The following is a 22,054-nucleotide window of genomic DNA, read 5'->3' as shown; positions in this document are numbered from 1 at the left end:
TATTTAGATATCCAATAAATTACGTTTATTAGTCTCTGCAGACAAAGATACAGTATGTTTATTTTACTTAATAGTATATACAGTTTGGTACAGTATAAATTCCAACAAAAATCACTATCATTTTTTTCTAAACTCCTACATAATTTAATTTAAGTACCTAAAATAAATTGAAATAAATAAATACAACTGAAATAATTGGGAATAAAAACATGATTGTTGGTCATGTTGATGGTGCAGTGGGGTCTAAAGTTCATGGCGCAGGAGATAGCGATGGATGGGCTTCAGGTCAACTTCTACTGGGAAGTGGTCGCTGACTTCCAAGGCCTAAATGTAAACAAACAAATAATCAAATCGGTCAATCAAAAGAATACAGGTTAACTTAAACTTATATCATTACATATCAACTGATTTCAAATGTCTGAGAAGTTAAGATACCTCGTCTTCAGTAAGGTGGAACTCTTCTTTAAAGTTAAAGGGTTTAGCTGAATCTGGAACTATCCCAGACATCATCTCTTTTCCATGGATAACTATCCTGGAGTATGACGTATAGAGAGAGGAGGCATATCATGATCATAGTAAGAAGAAAGAAGCTCCTTCGCCCACAGATAAACATACAGAACACACGCGCCAGCACACATCCAAGTCTTGTACAATGATTCTATTGTATGGGTCACTGACCTGTCGTAAGCGCAGTGTGTCTTCTGCCGGACGGTTGTATCCTGTTCATCTCCAATCAGCCAGCGGAACTTGGGGTCGCTTCTCAAACGCACAGCTCTAAAGCCCTTGATGGTGATGTAGTTACAGGCTGCGTTCAGGTCCCCTAAGATCACCACATTCTAGAGGAAGACAAATGAACAGTATCAAACAAATAAACACAAAAAACAGGAAGATACAGTAAATTGACCTCGATGGAATAGTTAGTATATTATCAAGAGAAGAGGAAGGAATAAGATGCTAGAAATCTGAGGAGTTATCTGATATCAATGATTTAAACTCAACTAACCTCAGTCTTCCACTTCTTGCAGATCCCATTGAAAACAGTGTAGAGTTCATCGATCTCTTTCATTGCCGTTTTGGGACAGGTGTGTTGGCCCACCAAGACAAAATCCTTCACCACTGCAGAAGGAGAGATTTAAAAGAAATTCCTCTCATATCATTTTATAATTTTGGGAGTTTGATAGGACTATCTTAGCTTTGTCCCAGATCCCTTGTCCCAGATTTTTACTCAGTCTTGACTCGGTCTTGGAAGACTTGTCATTTCCTCCCGAGACCAGCGGAATATTTGTATTTATTATGGATCCCCATTACATTTCACAACAGATTTTGCAACACATTAAAGTGTGTTCCCTCAGGCCACTACTCTACTACTACATATCTACAACACAAAATCCATGTGTACATGTGTGTATAGTGCGTATGTTATCATGTGTGTGTGTCTCTTCACAGTCTCTGCTGTTCCATAAGGTGTATTTTTTATCTGTTAAAAAAAAAGAAGCAAATCTACTGCTTGCATGAGTTATTTGATGTGGAATAGAGTTACATGTAGTCATGGTTCTATGTAGTACTGTTTGCCTCCCATTGATACATTCCTACATTCCTCTAGAATAGACTGCAGATGTGGCCAGGGAAATAAATTGCAATGTCCGTACTGTGAGACGCCTAAGGCAGAGCTACAGGGAAAAAGGATGGACAGCTGATCGGCCTCGCAGTGGCAGACCACGTGTAACAACACCTGCACAGGATCGGTACATCCGAACATCACACCTGCGGGACAGGTACAGGATGGCAACAACAACTGCCCGAGTTACACCAGGAACGCACAATCCCTCCACCCGTGCTCAGACTGTCCCCAATAGGCTGAGAAAGGCTGGATTGAGGGCTTGTAGGCCTGTTGTAAGGCAGGTCCTCACCAGACATCACCGACAACAATGTCGCCTATGGGCACAAACCCACCATCGCTGAACCAGACAGGACTGGCAAAAAGTGCTCTTCACTGACGAGTCGCGGTTTTGTCTCACCAGGGGTGATGGTCGGATTCGCGTTTATCAATGAAGGAATGAGCGTTACACCGAGGCTTGTACTCTGGAGCGGGATCGATTTGGAGGTGGAGGGTGCGTCATGGTCTGGTGCGGTGTGTCACAGCATCATCGGACTGAGCTTGTTGTCATTGCAGGCAATCTCAATGCTGTGTGTTAGAGGGAAGACATCCTCCTCCCTCATGTGGTACCCTTCCTGCAGGCTCATCCTGACATGACCCTCCAGCATGACAATGCCACCAGCCATACTGCTCATTCTGTGGAGCAGATCTCAATCCCATTGAGCACGTCTGGGACCTGTTGGATCGGAGGGTGAGGGCGAGGGCCATTCCCCCCAGAAATGTCCGGGAACTTGCAGGTGCCTTGGTGGAAGAGTGGGGTAACATCTCACAGCAAGAACTGGCAAATCTGTTGCAGTCCATGAGGAGGAGATGCACTGTAGTACTTAATGCAGCTGGTGGCCACACCAGATACTGACTGTTACTTTTTATTTTGACCCCTCTTTGTTCAGGGACACATTATTCCATTTCTGTTAGTCACATGTCTGTGGAACTTTTTCAGTTTATTTCTCAGTTGTTGAATCTTGTTATGTTCATACAAATATTTACACATGTTAAGTTTGCTGAAAATAAACGCAGTTGACAGTGAAAGGACGTACATTTTTTTGCTGAGTTTATTATCCAGATACTGACTGTTAGCACTTGGTGGTCTATAGCAGCCTCCTACAAAAATGGGCTTTAGGTGAGGCAGGTGAACCTGTTACCATATTACAGCATTTGACATGAGATCCTCTCTAAGCTTGACAGGAACATGACTCTGAACATGAACGGCAACACCTCCACCATTGGAATTCCTGTCTCTTCTGAAGATGTTGAAACCATGTTTTGCTACCACTGTATCATCAAAGGTATTATCTAAGTGAGTTTAAGAGATAGTCAGAATGTTATATGTTACTAGCAAGTTATTGAATTCATGAGCCTTGTTTATGAGGCTACATATGTTAATGTAATTTGGTGCGGCAGGTAGCCTAGTGGTTAGAGCATTGGGCCAGTAACCGAAAGGTTGCTGGATTTAATCCTCGAGCTGACAAGGTAAAAAATCTGTCGTTCTGCCCCTGAACAAGGCTGTTCCCCGGTAGACCGTCATTGTAAATAAGAATTTGTTCTTAACTGACTTGCCTAGTTAAATAAGTGTTCTATTTTTAGCACTTTTCTGGGAATCTTGATTGTTTTTAATCGCTTTACAGGGAGACTTAGAGGTAGACATGACAGTGTTATTTTTGTTTGAGCTGATAGTGCAGGGTGAGCTGCACACAGTGGACCTCCTAATAGGGCCCACCGCCTCAGTGCTAACAGTATAACTCAGTTTCATAGGCGCAAGATTACTGCATACAATATCTGTAGGTGTAACGTTCGTCATATTCCTCCTCCTCGGATGAGGAGGAGCATGGATCGGACCAACACGCAGCGAGGTATGCAGACATAAAGAATTTATTTAACAAGACGAACACTGACACGAAATACACTTGAATAGAATACAAAACAACGAAACGATGTAGACAGACCTGAACTTGAGAACTTACATAGACACGAAGAACGCACGAACAGGAAAGACTAGCCAAACGAACGAACAAACAAAACAGTCCCGTGTGGTAGACACAGACACAGGAACAATCACCCACAAACAAACAGTGAGAACAGCCTACCTTAATATGGTTCTCAATCAGAGGAAATGTCAAACACCTGCCTCTAATTGAGAACCATATCAGGCAACACATTTAACCCAACATAGAAACACATAACAAAGAATGCCCACCCCAACTCACGCCCTGACCAACTAAACACATACAAAAACAACAGAAAACAGGTCAGGAACGTGACAGTAGGGCTGACAGAGGTATTCAGGGGAGTTAAGAGGAGACATAAATTAGGTTACTTACATTATTGCCAGCGCCCCTGGGCCAATGTACATTTGCAGCAGCACTATGACAACTCAGCGACACAATGGTAGGGATTATCTGAGCAGGGCTTGGGTCACTGATAAGTCCTTGTCTCAACGCAGCCTTGGAATGCGAGGACAGGGTCCAGGAGCCAAGATGATTTGGATGGACTCCATCATTTCTGTACAACATCTTCTGTTTCCAAAAGTGTTATTTATAGAAGTTATGCCAACAACGCTACAGTAGACTTAATGCCAGTAGCTTGATAAATATTTCACAGCAGCGGCCCAGCGACGGTATCGGGCCTGCAATAATTGGCCGCTTTAAAAAGAAAAATCTTTCAGACCTAGAATCAGTTCTTTAAAATCAATTTTCAGCAGTTCCGAGCTAGCCCTCCTAATGTCGTTTGACCCCAACATGGACTACGACAGCGTCGGCCCCCAGCAGCTGTCGTAGAATGGTAGGAAGCAGCCTTGTAATGTCCTGTACTCGTGCTCCAGGATAGTATAGGGTTTCCCCCCTGGGAACAGAGATGTTTCTCACCACAGAGCCACAGCTGACAGCTGGTGAAGTAGAAGGAGTAAAAAACTCATACAGTAATTATCAGCTTTCATTCAGTCAGCGCATAAAACTGCTTCACCGGGCCAAATATATATGTTTTTATTTAACCTTTATTTAACTAGGCAAGTCAGTTAAGAACAAATTCTTATTTACAATGAAGGCCTACCCCAGCTAAACCCTCCCCTGACGATGCTGGGCCAATTGTGCTATGGGACTCTCGATCGATCACAGCCGGTTGTGATACAGCCCGGGATCAAACCAGGGTCTGTAGTGACGCCTCTAGCACTGAGATGCAGTGCCTTAGACCGCTGTGACACTCGGGAGACCAATATAGACACATTCATGAAACAATATCTTAACGCCTATTGAAACCTGGGCCTCCTACTTTACTCGTTATATTACTGTTCTTTACTTTCATTGAAAAATATCCTCAAAACTTTGTCTCTCTCTTTCTGGTAGCTCAGCGGAGTTGAGCGGTTGGGAATACAACTCATCACTCATGCGCACAGCTCCATGTCCTTTACTAATGCTCTGCTAAAAACGGGCCCATACTAAAAATAAAAACAACGATATATATTGTAAATACGAATGTGTTCTTAACTGACTTGCCTAGTTAAATAAAGGATAAATTAAATAAACACTCTATATAAGTCAGGAGCCAGACAGGGAGCCTAAGAAGGAACGGAAATGAATTATTTAGGCAATATTATTTCAATTAGTTCAAAGCTATAGCCTACAAAGAAATACATTGTGAAGTATCTGCGAGTGCGACACAATAGGCTGGTAGGGACATAAAGCGCGCAGCATTTAAACAACATTTCATTGTATTAAATCATTATAGTCTTTCCATTGCGCATATAGGCTGTGACTTGGCTAGAAAGTCCAAGCTGCTTGATAAGGACTACATGAAAGTGCTAGCTACTGCCCTCATTCAATGCCATTTTGACTATGCTAGTACTTCCTGGTTTGGGGGCTTATCTAAATGTATGAAGAGGAAGCTCCAGATAGCCCAGAATAAGTTGATCAGGGTAGTATTGAAGGTGAGTCCACGTACTCACATAGAAAGGAGCTGCTTTCAGGAACTAAACTGGCTGCCTGTTGAGGCTAGGGTGTCCCACATTAGACTAGGTTTGGTTTACAGGAGTATTTATGGTCCTGCGCCCAGATATTTAAGTGAGTTACTTTCCTCGTGTTAGGGATGCACACAATCACAGCACCAGATCAGGTGTTGCTGATGTGTGCTTATACAGGTTCAGGAGTAATGCTGGGAAAGCTACTTTCTTGTATACTGGATGAAGGAAAAAATAAACCTCACACTGTTCTTGATGGTATCAGGCTCTTTTACGCCCTCTTCCAAATGGTAGCTTTAAATGCAGAGGATGCGCACAGTGCAACAATATGATGACATGTGAATATGTCTGCCACCCACATACAGGAAAACGGTTCCAAATAGATTACATTATTAGGTGCTCCACCACCCATGTTATTTACATTATTAAATGTCCATGTGGGCTGTGCTATGTAGGTAAAACCTCTCGTTCTCTCAAACAGAGAATCAGGGAACACAAAAGTTCAATCAGGAGAAACGCCAGGGATTATCCAGTCACAGTACATTTTAATGACATTTTTACCTTTTAGATTTTGTAGCATAAAGAAAGTTAAGATATCAGACAGGGGAGGTGATATTATTAAATACTCTGAGTAAAAGAGAATGTTTTGGGATTTTCACCCTCCAGACATTATTTCCTAAAGGATTTAATGATGAAATGCCTATGTATGTTATGTTGTGAATTTGAACATGAATTTTGCCCCTATTTAAGATTACTCTGACGTTTAATGAAAACTTGCTCGGTAGGTCTATGTCCTCATTGTGGTTTTACAGACGTGTTTAATACATCTTATTTACACACTTTATTTGAATATTTATAAAATGCATATTGTTATATTTGGTAGCACTTATTTGTTTTTCCTTCGCCTCCAACCCCTTTCGATTCGTGGCACGGATGTGGGTGGGGCTAGGTCTACATAAGGGTGCACTTCTTTTTTTTTTACTCTCAAAAGCTCTGACAAAGGCCGATACGTAAAGCTTATTAAAGAGCAGTGATACTATCAAGAGCAGTGTGCGGTTTCTTTTTTCCTTCATCTTGAATTCATTTTTAGAAACACGAGTTTGGCCAGTCTGTGACGTCAGGCTCATGCGACGGTGCAAGGAGAACAGGTTGCTGAAAATCACCCCCCTGTCAGAATCCCCCTCCCCCCCTTCGCGTTCTTCATTGGTGCGACTTGCTTGCTAGTTGAGATTTCTGCTCTTCACTCAGCTGTCAGTTTAGCCTACATTTCACTGATCTTAGAAAGCATTTCTGTCTGCAGTTTTCGGTTTGGCTATTTGTTTCAAGTGTATATGGCGGTTCTAGCTTGTATGGCGCACTTGCTTGCCAACATTTTACTCCCTCCTTTGTTTAATATAACACATATACATTCATTATTCATTCCGGTTGCCTAACCTGACGCGAAGTTTGTTCTATAGAAAGTATTTGACTCTGATGTGTGCCACAGAAAGTATTGGACTCTAGCCACAAAATTAAGGAAATTAGAAGGGGGGAATTCTAGCATGGGGGAGATTTTCGGCACAGCACCGGCCAACAGCGGAGAATTTCCTGTACACACTTGCAGATACACTGACTTGCAGATACACTGGGGATGCGAAACACCCCTTTGGCCTCTTGCCAGGCTGGGCAGATCAAATGGAAAGCTCCTTGAACGTGGGAATATGCCAGGCCTATTGGTTCAAAATCACTTATGGCCTATTGTATAGATAATAGAACGAAAATGAACGAAAAATTTAATAGATCTGATTTTTTAGCTTATAAATACTTCTCTACAATAACACACGTAGTTATCTACCCACCTAATTCCTTTATTCCAGCATGTGCACGTAGTAAGTACACCATCATACCTTTGACATGTGTCTTCTCCGATTCTTTACTTGTGGATGTTTCATGTAGCCAGCATGTAACAACTGTCATATCCCACGGTTAGAACAACGGCATCCGGTCTGTAACCTAACAGTTTAGCACCATACCAGCAGGTGGCATCCAAGCCTTACACATTAACAGTGGACAGTGCATCACCGCACTCGCTCTCTTGCTCTTGGTTTCTTTATGAAAATATTTAGCGAACTCTATGACAGTAGCTAAAGCAAGGGGCTATTAGCAGCTCACAATTAGACTACAATTGCATGCTGGCGCGGGCATGCCCTGAGCTCCTGAAGTAAGCGCTACTGGAGCGGGCTCCAGTCAAATTGAGCACTCTGCTCCAGCTCCACTCAGCTCACATCATCTGGCTGGTAGGGAAGAGTGGGGGGAATTGTTTGAAAGATGCGCATTCACTATTAGTAAGGAGAGACCCCCCCCCCCCCCCGGGGGGAATTGTAACAGTCTTTATATATAGACATGTTTGGGCAGTGGCGAACCGTGGCTATTGGACCTTCCAACACCTTGTACCAAATTTTAAAAATCATGAAAAGAACTGAAACATAGAATCACTTAATGCACCGAAAGGAGTCACACCGGCCTGAGGCTGAGCCGAGCTTCGAGCTGCCACTCAAACAGAGATAGCATCCACAGGGATAATGCTTCCAACAACATAGTCCCCATAGTCCAACAACACAGTCCCTAAATCCAGAATAAATTCAAGAAAGCTACAATATTGTCACGCCCTGATCGGTTTCACCTGTCCTTGTGATTGTCTCCACCCCCTTCAGGTGTCGCTGATTTTTCCCCAGTGTATTCATCCCTGTGTTTCCTGTCCCTCTGTGCCAGTTCGTCTTGTATGTTTTTACAAGTCAACCAGTGTTTTTCCCCATTTTCCTGCTTTTTGCTATTCTCTTTTTTCTAGTCCTCATGATTTTGGCCCTTGCCTGATTCTGGACTCTGTACCCTCCTGCCTGACCATTCTGCTTGCCTTGACCGTGAGCCTGTCTGCCACTCTGAACCTCCTAGACTCTGATCTGGTTTTGACCTTTCGCCTGTCCTCGACCGTTCTCTTGCCTACTCCTTTTGGATTAATAAATATTGTAAGACTCCAACCATCTGCCTCCTGTGTCTGCATCTGGGTCTCACCTTGTGTCATGATACAATATTATATAGAGCCATTATTGCATGGAACTTCCTTCCACCTCATATTGCTCAAATGAACAGCAAACCTGGTTTCAAAAAACAGATAAAGCAACACCTCATGGCACAAAGCTTCTCCCGTATTTGACCTGAAACCCCCTTTCAACCTCCTCCTTTTCCGCAGCAACCAGTGATCCGGGTCAACAGCATCAATGAAACAGTATAACTTTAGTGCGTCCCCTCGCACCGACCCGGGCGCGAACCAGGGACCCTCTGCCCATATCAACAACTGACACCCACGAAGCGTCGCTACCCATCGCTCCACAAAAGCCGCGGCCCTTGCAGAGCAAGGGGAAACACTACTTCTAGGTTTCAGAGCAAGTGACGTAACTGATTGAAACGCTTCTAGCGCGTACCCGCTAACTAGCTAGCCATTTCCCATGAAACCCCCTTTCAACCTCCTCCTTATTATGTTGGCGATTTGACAAAATTACAATCATGGTCTTGAGTTGAACTCACACTTTTCTGTTCAAGGTGTCTAGGTCATGAATCGGTCTCGCCCCCCTCCGGTCTAGGTCTTGAATCGGTCTCGTCCCCCTCCAGTCTTGAATCGGTCTCGTCCCCCTCCGGTCTTGAATCGGTCTCGTCCCCCTCCGGTCTTGAATCGGTCTTGCCCCCCTCCGGTTTAGGTCTTGAATCGGTCTCACCCCCCTCCGGTCTAGGTCTTGAATCGGTCTCACCCCCCTCCGGTCTAGGTCTTGAATCGGTCTCGCCCCCCCCTCCGGTCTTGAATCGGTCTCATTCCCCTCCGGTCTTGAATCGGTCTCGTCCCCCTCCGGTCTAGGTCTTGAATCGGTCTCGCCCCCCTCCGGTCTAGGTCTTGAATCGGTCTCGCGCCCCTCCGGTCTTGAATCGGTCTCGCCCCCTCCGGTCTTGAATCGGTCTCGCCCCCCTCCGGTCTTGAATCGGTCTCGCGCCTTTCCGGTCTTGAATCGGTCTCGCCCCCCTCCGGTCTTGAATCGGTCTCGCCCCCCTCCGGTCTTGAATCGGTCTCGCCCCCCTCCGGTCTTGAATCGGTCTCGCGCCCCTCCGGTCTTGAATCGGTCTCGCCCCCTTCCGGTCTAGGTCTTGAATCGGTCTCACCCCCCTCCGGTCTAGGTCTTGAATCGGTCTCGCCCCCTCCGGTCTAGGTCTTGAATCGGTCTCGCCCCCATCTGGTCTAGGTCTTGAATCGGTCTCGCCCCCCTCCGGTCTAGGTCTTGAATCGGTCTCGCCCCCCTCCGGTCTAGGTCTTGAATCGGTCTCGCCCCCCCCCCCGGTCTAGGTCTTGAATCGGTCTCGCCACCCTCCGGTCTAGGTCTTGAATCGGTCTCGCTTTAGGTAGACACGAAAACAACACTGGTTTGTGCTGTCTTGACAACCCATATGGTCACATGGCTGGCAAGACAGCACAAACAGATGTGAGACCAGGCTAGGACTATCTGTCTAAGGTATCCTAAAATCCTTTAACACATGCCATGTGTAACAGATGTGAAATGGCTAGCTAGTTAGCGGTTGTGCGCGCTAATAGCGTTTCAATTGGTTACGTCACTCGCTTTGAGACCTTGAAGTAGTGGTTCCCCTTGCTCTGCAAGGGCCGCGGCTTTTGTGGAGCAATGGGTAACGATGCTTCGTGGGTGACTGTATTTGATGTGTGCAAAGGGTCCCTGGTTCGCGCCCGGGTCGAGGCGAGGGGACGCCGTAAAGCTATACTGTTACATATGTTCCTGTCTCCAAATTGCATGATTTGAGATGATATCACATTATAAGTTAAGACAGTGATTGATATATTGAAGGTTCTCACAGGTAGTGGGTGAGTGAAACCGGACAATGAAAGGCACTCTGGAGAAAACCTCAGTGTCGTTATTCGTCCCCTCTCCTCCCTCTAGCTCAGGATACTGGCAATGCTCTCGGACCTGCAGCACATCTTTCCTAGAGATGATTCAAGACAATTAATCAATCAACCAACCGACCAATCAAAGGAGAGAGAGTATACTAGAAATGAGTGCTGCAGTGTTTTAAAGATTCTTATCTAAAATGTAAAGTTTCATGTAAAGCCTGTGTAAATATGTAATGGCTTACTTGTAAATGTAGACATATTGCTCTTTGTACGTTTTCTTCCCCAGTCTCTTACTCGCCACGTAGGAGTACGCATGTGATTTGTCAAAGCTGATGGTGGAATGACAAACAGACATCAGGTGACGATTAGAACCCTAACCATGATAAGACAATCTGTACATACTGTAAATATCTTATAAAGGATTCATTCTGTAATGGTGGACCCCGCCTGTATATATAAGCCTGTATTGTTGCCATATTACTTCAGTAAACATGTTAACCGGACTCACTCTCTCTGTATCATCCATATCTAAAAACATAATACACATTTTAAAAAGGTCAACAAAGCAATTTCAAGATCCCCCCGTGTTTATGTACCTGTTAAGATCTTTCACCAGTGTAGGTATGGCTTCACCTTTTGTATCTCGAACCTCCTGGATCAAACACAGGTCACAGCGAGCAAGAATCTGGGAAGGGGGAGGGAAACAGCTTTTGGTTATATTGTTAGATATCAAAATACCATAATAATGAACACAGAATAGTTCTGACCAGAGTACGTGAGCCGAGATGAGCAGTTGGAAATCACGCACATCGCTCATGGTGCTTCTTGTATTTTCCTACCGCTCCAGGCCTCCACTAAAAATGCTCCATGTGCCAGGGGGAATTCCTTTTTAGAAACACGAGTTTGACCAGTCTGTGACGTCAGGCTCATGCGATGGTGCTTGGAGAACAGGTGTTGTGATAGCCATCACGGCTATTTGTTTCAAGTGTATTAGTCTATAAATGTATATCTTTGACAAAATTCGTAATCTCTCCCATGTCTTATTCCACTAGTAGTTGTTCTGAAATGTTTATTGCTTGCTTACATTTTACTCCCTCCTCTATGTTTAATATAACACACACATACATTAATTATTCATTTCGGTTGCCTATCCTGACGCGAAGTTTGTTCTATAAAAAGTATTTGACTCTGATGTGAGCCACAGAAAGTATTTGACTCTAGCCACAAAATTAAGACAATTAGAAGGGGAGAATGATATTAAAATGAAACGAAGCCTAACATGAACAGAAATCTCATCTTTCAAGCAAGTCGCATCACTGAAGAATTGAGTGCCTGCGCGTTCACGCGAAGGGGGGAATTCTGGCGAGGGGGGGATTTTCGGCACAACACCGGCCAGCAGCGGTGACTGTGTGTTCTCTTCACATCTGCAGAGCTACTGGGGATGCTTAAGAGCCTTTTGTCCAGTCTTGCCAGGCTAGGCAGAGATGCAGAGTTGTTTTTACAAATTTCTATAGGTAGGCCTAAAGGTTTTTAGACAAAATAACCCAATCAAAACGGAAATCTCCTTGAGCGTGGGAATATGCCAGGCTCATCGGGCCAAAATCAATTATGGCCTATTGTTTAGAAAATGAACGAAACGTTAAACACAGTGGTCGCCAATCGACCGGTCGATCTTAAAGGCATTCCTAGTCGAACACCAAATATTTATGTAGAAAAGCCAACGAACGATAAAGGCTTGCGCTCCTTTTTAAAAATCGTGTCGAGCTGTTAACGGTAGGTGCACTTGATTCAAAAGTCCTGCGCACCGGGTAGCAAAGTGTTCCCATGAGACAAACTCCGCCTACCCGGCGGACCGGCAGATCTGTGACTAAATCGAGTGCACCTAATGATCTGCCCAATCGGATAGCTCAAATCATCGTGGCTATAGAGCTTCCATGACCCTGGCCACAGCCAAGTTTAACAGCCTATGTAATAACCTTTCAAATCATGACCACAGAGAGACTGTCAACGAATACATCAAAGAGCTGCTGTTTTTACGAGTGAGTTCATCTTCAACACTATTACAAAACGCGCTTCTCCGTACTTCCGCTCGGGCTGCAGCTGAATGAGTAGCCAAGTACCGATAGCCCTGCGTTTTATTATTAGCAGCTCGTCGTGTCGATTTTAATATTAAGAAATATTTCACTTTCTCTGGTCATAGGAACAACATGAATTTGTGCATGAGGCAGATGCGGTGCGACTCGAGTTTCGCCATCAGGTGGAAGACGGTGTCCCCTCTCTCTGGTCAGTCTCACCGGAGGAAAGGAAGGAGAGATCAGGGACGGCGAGAGGCGGTTGGGAAAAATCGTTTTGAACGGTCATCCAACTCGGAATTCCAAGTCGGAAACTCGGGCATCTTTCTAGAGCTCCGACTTTTCGACCTGAAGATCACTGACGTGGTGATTTGATCTCGTTGACCACCAGATGCAGGTATAATCAGTCCAGTAAAATAAAAAAGTGAATTATTTCAATTCATGCTCCACAGTGCCTCACAAGTGCTAAACCAACTGATCTATTTTGTTATCAAAGCTCGAGTTTTGAAAAATATTATGGTCTGATTAACAATATTGGCAGGCCAATCATATAGCCAATATGCTGTGATAATGTATTAGGCCTACTGCCCAAACCTCATTCTTACAAAACTGTTTGTGTCAGGTTAATGTAAAAAACAACAACTGAGCTGTAGATCCCAACTTGCTTTTTGATTTCGAAAGTGATCTTGACTCAGAAAAGGTTGGTGACACCTGGTTTAAGAGATATGATTTTTAGCTTATAAATACTTTGCTACAATGACACACTTAGTTACTTACACTTACTACCCACCTCATTCCGTTCTTTTAGCATGTGCACGCAGTAAGTACACCATCATACTTTTGGGATAAGTGTATTTTCAGATTCCACAATGATTCTTTAGTTGTGGATGTTTCATGAACGTGTAACAACTGTCATATCCCGAACAACGGAATCCGGTTTGTAACCAAACAGTTTAGCACCATACCAGCAGGTGGCATCCAAGTCTTACACATAACAGTGGACAGTACATCACCGCACTCCCTCTCTTGCTCTCGGTTTCTTTATGAAAACAACTAAACTATTAGTTGGCTATTAGCAGCACACAAGTAGACTACAATTGCATGCTGGGGCGGGCATGCCCTGAGCTCCTGAAGTAAGCGACACTGGAGCCTATTGTAGCGGGCGAGAAGGCCTACCTCCAGCCTTTGGGAATCTCGCACCAGGTTCCAGTCAAATTGGGCACTCTGCTCCTTGCTCTGCTCCAGCCCCGCTCAGCTCACATACTCTGGTTGTGACGTTCTAATTCAATGCTAGTTTGGTACATGTAGTGTAAGTTTGGTCCGTCTTCATTCTTGTTTTCACATAGTCGTCTAGTTTAGTTGTTTATTAGTAGCTGTCTTGTTTAGTGGTAGCTGTCTAGTTTAGTTGTTTAGTGGTAGTTGTCTAGTTTAGTTGTTTATTAGTAGCTGTCTTGTTTAGTTGTTTAGTAGTAGCTGTCTAGTTTAGTTGTTTAGTAGTAGCTGTCTAGTTTAGTTGTAGCTATCTAGTTTAGTTGTTTATTAGTAGCTGTCTAGTTTAGTGTAGCTGGCTAGTTTAGTGGTAGCTGTCTAGTTTAGTGGTAGCTGTCTAGTTTAGTAGTAGCTGTCTAGTTTAGTGGTAGCTGTCTAGTTTAGTGGTAGCTGTCTAGTTTAGTAGTAGCTGTCTAGTTTAGTGTAGCTGGCTAGTTTAGTGGTAGCTGTCTAGTTTAGTGGTAGCTGTCTAGTTTAGTAGTAGCTGTCTAGTTTAGTAGTAGCTGTCTAGTTTAGTGTAGCTATCTAGTTTAGTGTAGCTATCTAGTTTAGTAGTAGCTGTCTAGTTTAGTTGTAGCTGTCTAGTTTAGTAGTAGCTGTCTAGTTTAGTAGTAGCTGTCTAGTTTAGTTGTTTAGTTGTAGCTGTCTAGTTTAGTTGTTTAGTAGTAGCTGTCTAGTTTAGTGTAGCTGTCTAGTTTAGTGGTAGCTGTCTAGTTTAGTAGTAGCTGTCTAGTTTAGTAGTAGCTGTCTAGTTTAGTAGTAGCTGTCTAGTTTAGTAGTAGCTGTCTAGTTTAGTGTAGCTGTCTACTTTAGTGTAGCTGTCTAGTTTAGTAGTAGCTGTCTAGTTTAGTAGTAGCTGTCTAGTTTAGTAGTAGCTGTCTAGTTTAGTAGTAGCTGTCTAGTTTAGTGGTAGCTGTCTAGTTTAGTTGTTTAGTAGTAGCTGTCTAGTTTAGTTGTTTAGTTGTAGCTGTCTAGTTTAGTTGTTTAGTTGTAGCTGTCTAGTTTAGTAGTAGCTGTCTAGTTTAGTAGTAGCTGTCTAGTTTAGTAGTAGCTGTCTAGTTTAGTGTAGCTGTCTAGTTTAGTGTAGCTGTCTAGTTTAGTAGTAGCTGTCTAGTTTAGTAGTAGCTGTCTAGTTTAGTGGTAGCTGTCTAGTTTAGTTGTTTAGTAGTAGCTGTCTAGTTTAGTTGTTTAGTTGTAGCTGTCTAGTTTAGTTGTTTAGTAGTAGCTGTCTAGTTTAGTAGTAGCTGTCTAGTTTAGTAGTAGCTGTCTGGTTTAGTAGCAGCTGTCTAGTTTAGTGGCAGCTGTCTGGTTTAGTAGTAGCTGTCTAGTTTAGTTGTTTAGTTGTAGCTGTCTAGTTTAGTAGTAGCTGTCTAGTTTAGTTGTTTAGTTGTAGCTGTCTAGTTTAGTTGTTTAGTTGTAGCTGTCTAGTTTAGTAGTAGCTGTCTAGTTTAGTTGTTTAGTTGTAGCTGTCTAGTTTAGTTGTAGCTGTCTAGTTTAGTTGTTTAGTTGTAGCTGTCTAGTTTAGTAGTAGCTGTCTAGTTTAGTTGTTTAGTTGTAGCTGTCTAGTTTAGTTGTTTAGTTGTAGCTGTCTAGTTTAGTGGTAGCTGTCTAGTTTAGTTGTTTAGTTGTAGCTGTCTAGTTTAGTTGTTTAGTAGTAGCTGTCTAGTTTAGTTGTTTAGTTGTAGCTGTCTAGTTTAGTGGTAGCTGTCTAGTTTAGTTGTTTAGTTGTAGCTGTCTAGTTTAGTTGTTTAGTAGTAGCTGTCTAGTTTAGTAGTAGCTGTCTAGTTTAGTTGTTTAGTAGTAGCTGTCTAGTTTAGTTGTAGCTGTCTAGTTTAGTTGTTTAGTAGTAGCTGTCTAGTTTAGTTGTTTAGTAGTAGCTGTCTAGTTTAGTTGTTTAGTTGTAGCTGTCTAGTTTAGTTGTTTAGTAGTAGCTGTCTAGTTTAGTTGTAGCTGTCTAGTTTAGTTGTTTAGTAGTAGCTGTCTAGTTTAGTAGTAGCTGTCTAGTTTAGTTGTTTAGTTGTAGCTGTCTAGTTTAGTTGTTTAGTTGTAGCTGTCTAGTTTAGTGGTAGCTGTCTAGTTTAGTTGTTTAGTTGTAGCTGTCTAGTTTAGTTGTTTAGTAGTAGCTGTCTAGTTTAGTAGTAGCTGTCTAGTTTAGTTGTTTAGTAGTAGCTGTCTAGTTTAGTTGTAGCTGTCTAGTTTAGTAGTAGCTGTCTAGTTTAGTTGTTTAGTAGTAGCTGTCTAGTTTAGTTGTTTAGTAGTAGCTGTCTAGTTTAGTTGTTTAGTTGTAGCTGTCTAGTTTAGTTGTTTAGTAGTAGCTGTCTAGTTTAGTTGTAGCTGTCTAGTTTAGTTGTTTAGTAGTAGCTGTCTAGTTTAGTTGTTTAGTTGTAGCTGTCTAGTTTAGTTGTTTAGTTGTAGCTGTCTAGTTTAGTGGTAGCTGTCTAGTTTAGTTGTTTAGTTGTAGCTGTCTAGTTTAGTTGTTTAGTAGTAGCTGTCTAGTTTAGTAGTAGCTGTCTAGTTTAGTTGTTTAGTAGTAGCTGTAGTTTAGTTGTAGCTGTCTAGTTTAGTTGTTTAGTTGTAGCTGTCTAGTTTAGTTGTTTAGTTGTAGCTGTCTAGTTTAGTAGTAGCTGTCTAGTTTAGTTGTTTAGTAGTAGCTGTCTAGTTTAGTTGTAGCTGTCTAGTTTAGTTGTTTAGTAGTAGCTGTCTAGTTTAGTTGTTTAGTTGTAGCTGTCTAGTTTAGTTGTTTAGTAGTAGCTGTCTAGTTTAGTTGTTTAGTAGTAGCTGTCTAGTTTAGTTGTTTAGTTGTAGCTGTCTAGTTTAGTAGTAGCTGTTTAGTTGTTTAGTAGTAGCTGTCTAGTTTAGTTGTTTAGTTGTAGCTGTCTAGTTTAGTTGTTTAGTAGTAGCTGTCTAGTTTAGTGGTAGCTGTCTAGTTTAGTGGTAGCTGTCTAGTTTAGTTGTTTAGTAGTAGCTGTCTAGTTTAGTAGTAGCTGTCTAGTTTAGTGGTAGCTGTCTAGTTTAGTGGTAGCTGTCTAGTTTAGTTGTTTAGTAGTAGCTGTCTAGTTTAGTTGGTTAGTAGTAGCTGTCTAGTTTAGTGGTAGCTGTCTAGTTTAGTAGTAGCTGTCTAGTTTAGTGGTAGCTGTCTGGTTTAGTAGCAGCTGTCTAGTTTAGTGGTAGCTGTCTGGTTTAGTAGCAGCTGTCTAGTTTAGTGGTAGCTGTCTGGTTTAGTAGCAGCTGTCTAGTTTAGTGGTAGCTGTCTGGTTTAGTAGCAGCTGTCTAGTTTAGTGGTAGCTGTCTGGTTTAGTAGCAGCTGTCTAGTTTAGTGGTAGCTGTCTGGTTTAGTAGTAGCTGTCTAGTTTAGTGGTAGCTGTCTAGTTTAGTTGTTTAGTTGTAGCTGTCTAGTTTAGTAGTAGCTGTCTAGTTTAGTAGTAGCTGTCTAGTTTAGTAGTAGCTGTCTGGTTTAGTAGCAGCTGTCTAGTTTAGTGGTAGCTGTCTAGTTTAGTGGTAGCTGTCTGGTTTAGTAGCAGCTGTCTAGTTTAGTGGTAGCTGTCTAGTTTAGTGGTAGCTGTCTAGTTTAGTGGTAGCTGTCTAGTTTAGTGGTAGCTGTCTAGTTTAGTAGTAGCTGTCTAGTTTAGTTGGTTAGTAGTAGCTGTCTAGTTTAGTTGTTTATTAGTAGCTGTCTAGTTTAGTGGTAGCTGTCTAGTTTAGTAGTAGCTGTCTGGTTTAGTGGTAGCGGTCTAGTTTAGTGGTAGCTGTCTAGTTTAGTGGTAGCTGTCTGGTTTAGTGGTAGTTGTCTAGTTTGGTGGTAGCTGTCTAGTTTAGTGGTAGCTGTCTAGTTTAGTTGTTTATTAGTAGCTGTCTAGTTTAGTGGTAGCTGTCTAGTTTAGTAGTAGCTGTCTAGTTTAGTAGTAGCTGTCTAGTTTAGTTGTTTAGTGGTAGCTGTCTAGTTTAGTAGTAGCTGTCTGGTTTAGTTGTTTAGTGGTAGCTGTCTAGTTTAGTAGTAGCTGTCTGGTTTAGTAGCAGCTGTCTACTTTAGTGGTAGCTGTCTAGTTTAGTAGCAGCTGTCTAGTTTAGTAGTAGCTGTCTAGTTTAGTGGTAGCTGTCTAGTTTAGTGGTAGCTGTCTAGTTTAGTGGTAGCTGTCTAGTTTAGTAGTAGCTGTCTAGTTTAGTGGTAGCTGTCTAGTTTAGTAGTAGCTGTCTGGTTTAGTTGTTTAGTGGTAGCTGTCTAGTTTAGTTGTTTATTTGTAGCTGTCTAGTTTAGTAGTAGCTGTCTAGTTTAGTTGTTTAGTAATAGCTGTCTAGTTTAGTTGTTTAGTTGTAGCTGTCTAGTTTAGTAGTAGCTGTCTAGTTTAGTAGTAGCTGTCTAGTTTAGTGGTAGCTGTCTAGTTTAGTTGTTTAGTAGTAGCTGTCTAGTTTAGTTGTTTATTAGTAGCTGTCTAGTTTAGTGGTAGCTGTCTAGTTTAGTTGTTTATTAGTAGCTGTCTAGTTTAGTGGTAGCTGTCTAGTTTAGTGGTAGCGGTCTAGTTTAGTGGTAGCTGTCTAGTTTAGTGGTAGCTGTCTAGTTTAGTAGTAGCTGTCTAGTTTAGTGGTAGCTGTCTAGTTTAGTAGCAGCTGTCTAGTTTAGTGGTAGCTGTCTAGTTTAGTAGTAGCTGTCTAGTTTAGTTGTTTAGTGGTAGCTGTCTAGTTTAGTAGTAGCTGTCTGGTTTAGTAGTAGCTGTCTACTTTAGTGGTAGCTGTCTAGTTTAGTAGCAGCTGTCTAGTTTAGTAGTAGCTGTCTAGTTTAGTGGTAGCTGTCTAGTTTAGTGGTAGCTGTCTAGTTTAGTAGCAGCTGTCTAGTTTAGTAGTAGCTGTCTAGTTTAGTGGTAGCTGTCTAGTTTAGTGGTAGCTGTCTGGTTTAGTGGTAGCTGTCTAGTTTAGTGGTAGCTGTCTGGTTTAGTAGTAGCTGTCTAGTTTAGTTGTTTAGTGGTAGCTGTCTAGTTTAGTAGTAGCTGTCTGGTTTAGTTGTTTAGTGGTAGCTGTCTAGTTTAGTTGTTTAGTTGTAGCTGTCTAGTTTAGTAGTAGCTGTCTAGTTTAGTTGTTTAGTAATAGCTGTCTAGTTTAGTTGTTTAGTTGTAGCTGTCTAGTTTAGTAGTAGCTGTCTAGTTTAGTAGTAGCTGTCTAGTTTAGTGGTAGCTGTCTAGTTTAGTTGTTTATTAGTAGCTGTCTAGTTTAGTGGTAGCTGTCTAGTTTAGTTGTTTATTAGTAGCTGTCTAGTTTAGTGGTAGCTGTCTAGTTTAGTTGTTTATTAGTAGCTGTCTAGTTTAGTAGTAGCTGTCTAGTTTAGTGGTAGCTGTCTAGTTTAGTAGTAGCTGTCTAGTTTAGTGGTAGCTGTCTGGTTTAGTTGTTTAGTGGTAGCTGTCTAGTTTAGTAGCAGCTGTCTAGTTTAGTGGTAGCTGTCTAGTTTAGTGGTAGCTGTCTGGTTTAGTAGCAGCTGTCTAGTTTAGTGGTAGCTGTCTAGTTTAGTGGTAGCTGTCTACTTTAGTGGTAGCTGTCTAGTTTAGTAGCAGCTGTCTGGTTTAGTGGTAGCTGTCTAGTTTAGTGGTAGCTGTCTGGTTTAGTAGCAGCTGTCTAGTTTAGTTGTAGCTGTCTAGTTTAGTTGTTTATTAGTAGCTGTCTAGTTTAGTGGTAGCTGTCTAGTTTAGTAGTAGCTGTCTAGTTTAGTTGTTTAGTGGTAGCTGTCTAGTTTAGTGGTAGCTGTCTAGTTTAGTAGTAGCTGTCTGGTTTAGTGGTAGCTGTCTAGTTTAGTGGTAGCTGTCTAGTTTAGTAGTAGCTGTCTAGTTTAGTTGTTTAGTGGTAGCTGTCTAGTTTAGTGGTAGCTGTCTAGTTTAGTGGTAGCTGTCTAGTTTAGTGGTAGCTGTCTAGTTTAGTAGTAGCTGTCTAGTTTAGTTGTTTAGTGGTAGCTGTCTAGTTTAGTGGTAGCTGTCTAGTTTAGTAGTAGCTGTCTGGTTTAGTAGCAGCTGTCTAGTTTAGTGGTAGCTGTCTAGTTTAGTGGTAGCTGTCTAGTTTAGTGGTAGCTGTCTAGTTTAGTTGTTTAGTTGTAGCTGTCTAGTTTGGTGGTAGCTGTCTAGTTTAGTGGTAGCTGTCTAGTTTAGTGGTAGCTGTCTAGTTTAGTGGTAGCTGTCTAGTTTAGTAGTAGCTGTCTAGTTTAGTTGGTTAGTAATAGCTGTCTAGTTTAGTTGTTTATTAGTAGCTGTCTAGTTTAGTGGTAGCTGTCTAGTTCAGTAGTAGCTGTCTAGTTTAGTGGTAGCTGTCTGGTTCAGTAGTAGCTGTCTAGTTTAGTTGGTTAGTAATAGCTGTCTAGTTTAGTTGTTTATTAGTAGCTGTCTAGTTTAGTGGTAGCTGTCTAGTTTAGTAGTAGCTGTCTAGTTTAGTTGGTTAGTAATAGCTGTCTAGTTTAGTTGTTTATTAGTAGCTGTCTAGTTTAGTGGTAGCTGTCTAGTTTAGTGGTAGCTGTCTAGTTCAGTAGTAGCTGTCTAGTTTAGTGGTAGCTGTCTGGTTCAGTAGTAGCTGTCTAGTTTAGTTGGTTAGTAATAGCTGTCTAGTTTAGTTGTTTATTAGTAGCTGTCTAGTTTAGTGGTAGCTGTCTAGTTTAGTGGTAGCTGTCTACTTTAGTGGTAGCTGTCTAGTTTAGTAGTAGCTGTCTAGTTTAGTGGTAGCTGTCTAGTTTAGTGGTAGCTGTCTAGTTTAGTGGTAGCTGTCTAGTTTAGTTGTTTAGTTGTAGCTATCTTCACAGTTCTTGTCTCTTACACCTACCTTGATCAGAATTCCCATAACCTTTTTGTTGTTGGCTTTCGCCTCCCCAAAGCTCTGAACGTTGAAGGCACAAATTTTCAGTGACATTGCAACATGCCACAGTCCCACAAAACACGTCACAAGAACTGGCCACTTCATTCTGTTTTGAATAGAATTCTGTAAACACGGTAAAACAGTAGAGTTGCTCAAAATTATGTTTGAATTGTGACAACATAAAAACATATTCTTGGACCGGTAATTGTCTGGGGTTATAGATAATCATCCATAACTAAGTTTGTACTAGATCAGCTGTGTAGCTTAAAGTTTATATTTCCATTGTATAATATGTAATTCACATTGTGTAATAATCTGTAATATTCATCAAATTAGACATCATTAATATTACTCATATGAAATCAGAATATCTCTTACCCTCTGTGCCAGTTTCTCAGGTAGGTCAGCCCTAGTGGATTGAAGAGCCGTCTCCTGAATGTCCTGTCCTGTGGTTTATTGGGACATACAGGTAACACCGAGGGTGAAAGACATGAGGTCTGCGTCCCAAACGGCACCCTATTCCATTAGCCCCTACTGTCTTTTACCCATAGGGCTCTGGTCAAAAGTAGTGCACTATATAGGGAACAGGGTGCCATTTGGGACGGAGACAGGGGCAGAGGGCAGGGGTCTGTTGTGCTGTGTCAGTGGGAAATTCAGAATGGAGCTCTATCTGGAAACGTTTGCTATACCACTGAACACAGTGGCTCAATGGACTCCCATCACACATTCAGAAACTTCTGCTTCTGACCAACCATTGTCTCAAAGGTGGAGTACTGCCCATCAATAGACCAGAGAGAGCCCTATGATACTAGGACTATGAATAAAAGACTGGCAATCATTCTTCTGAATCTGTGAGCTAGATCAGGGGTTTTCAATCTTTTTCATGTCAAGGACCCCCAACTATGATCAGCCCCTGTCCGAGAACACCCAACAAAATATTTTAACCCTTTGCATTGTAGTCGTTAGACATTACATTTTAAGATTTCAGAGATTTGTACCTTGTTAAGGTACAAGGAAATAGTTGTGTTTTCAGCTCATCTAGTAAAAAAAAATATCTTTCACTTTGTAGTGTTTGTGAATTACCACTCAGACACTATAATAAGGAATACACTGTGGGTCTATGGCCAATTCTGTCAATGATTACTAGACAATCAAGTGTGTAGTATCCCGTTGTTAGCGCTGAGTAAGGAAACTGGTCTTTAAGTAAAAGTATATATTTTTGTGCATATTTTAAGTAAATCGTTTCTTGTTCTTTGACAAAACGTGTATTTTTCTCACTTTTAGTGTTTATTTTTGCCAGTTTAGAGAGAATCTGTTTGTTGCATTACATTTATAATTGTACGCTTCTAACATGAAACACGATG

The 22,054-nt window shown here is 42.0% G+C and overlaps 1 protein-coding gene across 1 annotated transcript; it reads right to left on the bottom strand.

Moving 5' to 3' along the window:
• Positions 1–40: 40 nt before the first annotated feature.
• dnase1l1l (deoxyribonuclease I-like 1-like) lies at positions 41–20,795 on the bottom strand. The gene is made up of 8 exons (XM_055891250.1): positions 20,658–20,795; positions 11,127–11,215; positions 10,773–10,859; positions 10,495–10,622; positions 1,004–1,116; positions 679–836; positions 436–532; positions 41–324 (listed from the first exon to the last, which is right to left on the bottom strand). The coding sequence occupies exons 1-8, from the start codon at positions 20,793–20,795 to the stop codon at positions 244–246; spliced, it is 891 nt and encodes a 296-aa protein (XP_055747225.1). The 3' UTR covers positions 41–243.
• Between the last annotated feature and the right edge of the window lie 1,259 nt (positions 20,796–22,054).

This window comes from Salvelinus fontinalis, chromosome 31, assembly GCF_029448725.1.
Source record: "Salvelinus fontinalis isolate EN_2023a chromosome 31, ASM2944872v1, whole genome shotgun sequence".
NCBI lineage: Eukaryota > Metazoa > Chordata > Actinopteri > Salmoniformes > Salmonidae > Salvelinus > Salvelinus fontinalis.
This window is presented reverse-complemented; position numbering and strand designations above follow the sequence as displayed.